Source organism: Cryptotermes secundus, unplaced genomic scaffold (assembly GCF_002891405.2).
Source record: "Cryptotermes secundus unplaced genomic scaffold, Csec_1.0 scaffold13359, whole genome shotgun sequence".
Lineage (NCBI taxonomy): Eukaryota > Metazoa > Arthropoda > Insecta > Blattodea > Kalotermitidae > Cryptotermes > Cryptotermes secundus.
Window position 1 is genome coordinate 1 of NW_019725142.1, and position 1410 is coordinate 1410.

Genomic DNA, 1410 nt, shown 5'->3' on the forward strand with positions numbered 1-1410 from the left:
AGAGCAGGGTACACTGAAGACACATCAGCACGTGCATAGTGGGGAAAAGCCATTTAGGTGTGATATATGTGATAAGTCATTTAATAGGCAAAGTAATCTGAAGACACATCAGCGCATACATAGTGGGAAGCAGTCATTTAGATGTGATGTATGTAATAAGTCATTTAATCTGCAATGTAATCTCAGGAAGCATGAGCGTATACATAGTGGGGACTGGCCATTTACCTGTGGTGTGTGTAGTAAGACATTCGGAGTGAAGGGTACACTGAAGAGACATCAGTGCATGCATAGTGGGGAGAAGCCATTTAGGTGTGACATATGTAATAAGTCATTTAATCAGCAATGTAATCTGAGGAGGCATGAGCGTATACATAGTGGGGAGAAGCCATTTACCTGTGATGTGTGTAGTAAGACATTCAGAGAGAAGGGTACACTGAAGTCACATCAGCACGTGCATAGTGGGGAGAAGCCATTTAGGTGTGACATATGTAATAAGTCATTTAATCGGCAAAGTAAGCTGAAGACACATCAGCGCATACATAGTGGGGAGTAGCCATTTAGATGTGATGTATGTAACAAATCATTCAGTCGGCAGACTTATCTGCAGACACATCAACGCATACATAGAGGGGAGTGGCCATTTAGATGTGATGTATGTAATAAGTCATTCAGAGAGCAGAGTACGCTGAAGAGACATCAGCGCATACATAGTGGGGAGCGGCCATTCAGATGTGATGTATGTAGCAAATCATTCAGTGATCAAGGTCATCTGGAGAGGCATCAGCGCATACATGTTGATGTATGTAGTAAATCATAGAGCAGTAGAGATGGGTTTTGACTGAGGAACAGTTTGTGACATGTAGCATGCCACAGTATTTCATGTTGATATAAGACAATTTTTTTACTCTGTGTTGCATGCTGCATGTTTGTGGAATACAAGATATTGGAGTTGTTTGTTAACTATTTCTGACGTGGAATGAACTGAGTCTCATGGTACAAACTGTTATTGGGTATCGGTGGCCGTTTAATTCTGATTGCTGAATGTGTACAAGACCCTGTCTTGTTGAGTGGAAACAGACATGACATGAAATTCTCCTAGTTATGTTAATTCAGCAGTGGAAGCTAATAATTAGTAGAATTTAGTCACCGAAATTTATTGACAGCTTAAAAACATAATTTTCCAGCGTCATTTGTTACTCATGCGTTGAGCAGTTAGTCACATATTGCTACATCATTTGGGTTGAGTATATTGAGATAACTATTATGGATTGCTCAGATGAACACAAACTATGCTTTATTGGTCATTGCAAGCAAAATATTGTCTCTTGTTCAGGGTTCTGTGAGAAGAAATGAATGGATTCTGGATTAGGTGAAGCTGTGTATTGGATAACTTGTTTACAATTGCAAACA

The 1410-nt window shown here is 39.8% G+C and overlaps 1 protein-coding gene across 1 annotated transcript; it reads left to right on the forward strand.

Moving 5' to 3' along the window:
- Positions 1-4: 4 nt before the first annotated feature.
- LOC111863282 (gastrula zinc finger protein XlCGF49.1-like) lies at positions 5-1382 on the forward strand (the record flags this gene model as incomplete). Its single annotated transcript, XM_023849467.1, has 2 exons — positions 5-477; positions 559-1382. Coding segments are annotated over 2 exons (732 nt in total), but the record flags the coding sequence as incomplete, so codon positions are not given.
- Between the last annotated feature and the right edge of the window lie 28 nt (positions 1383-1410).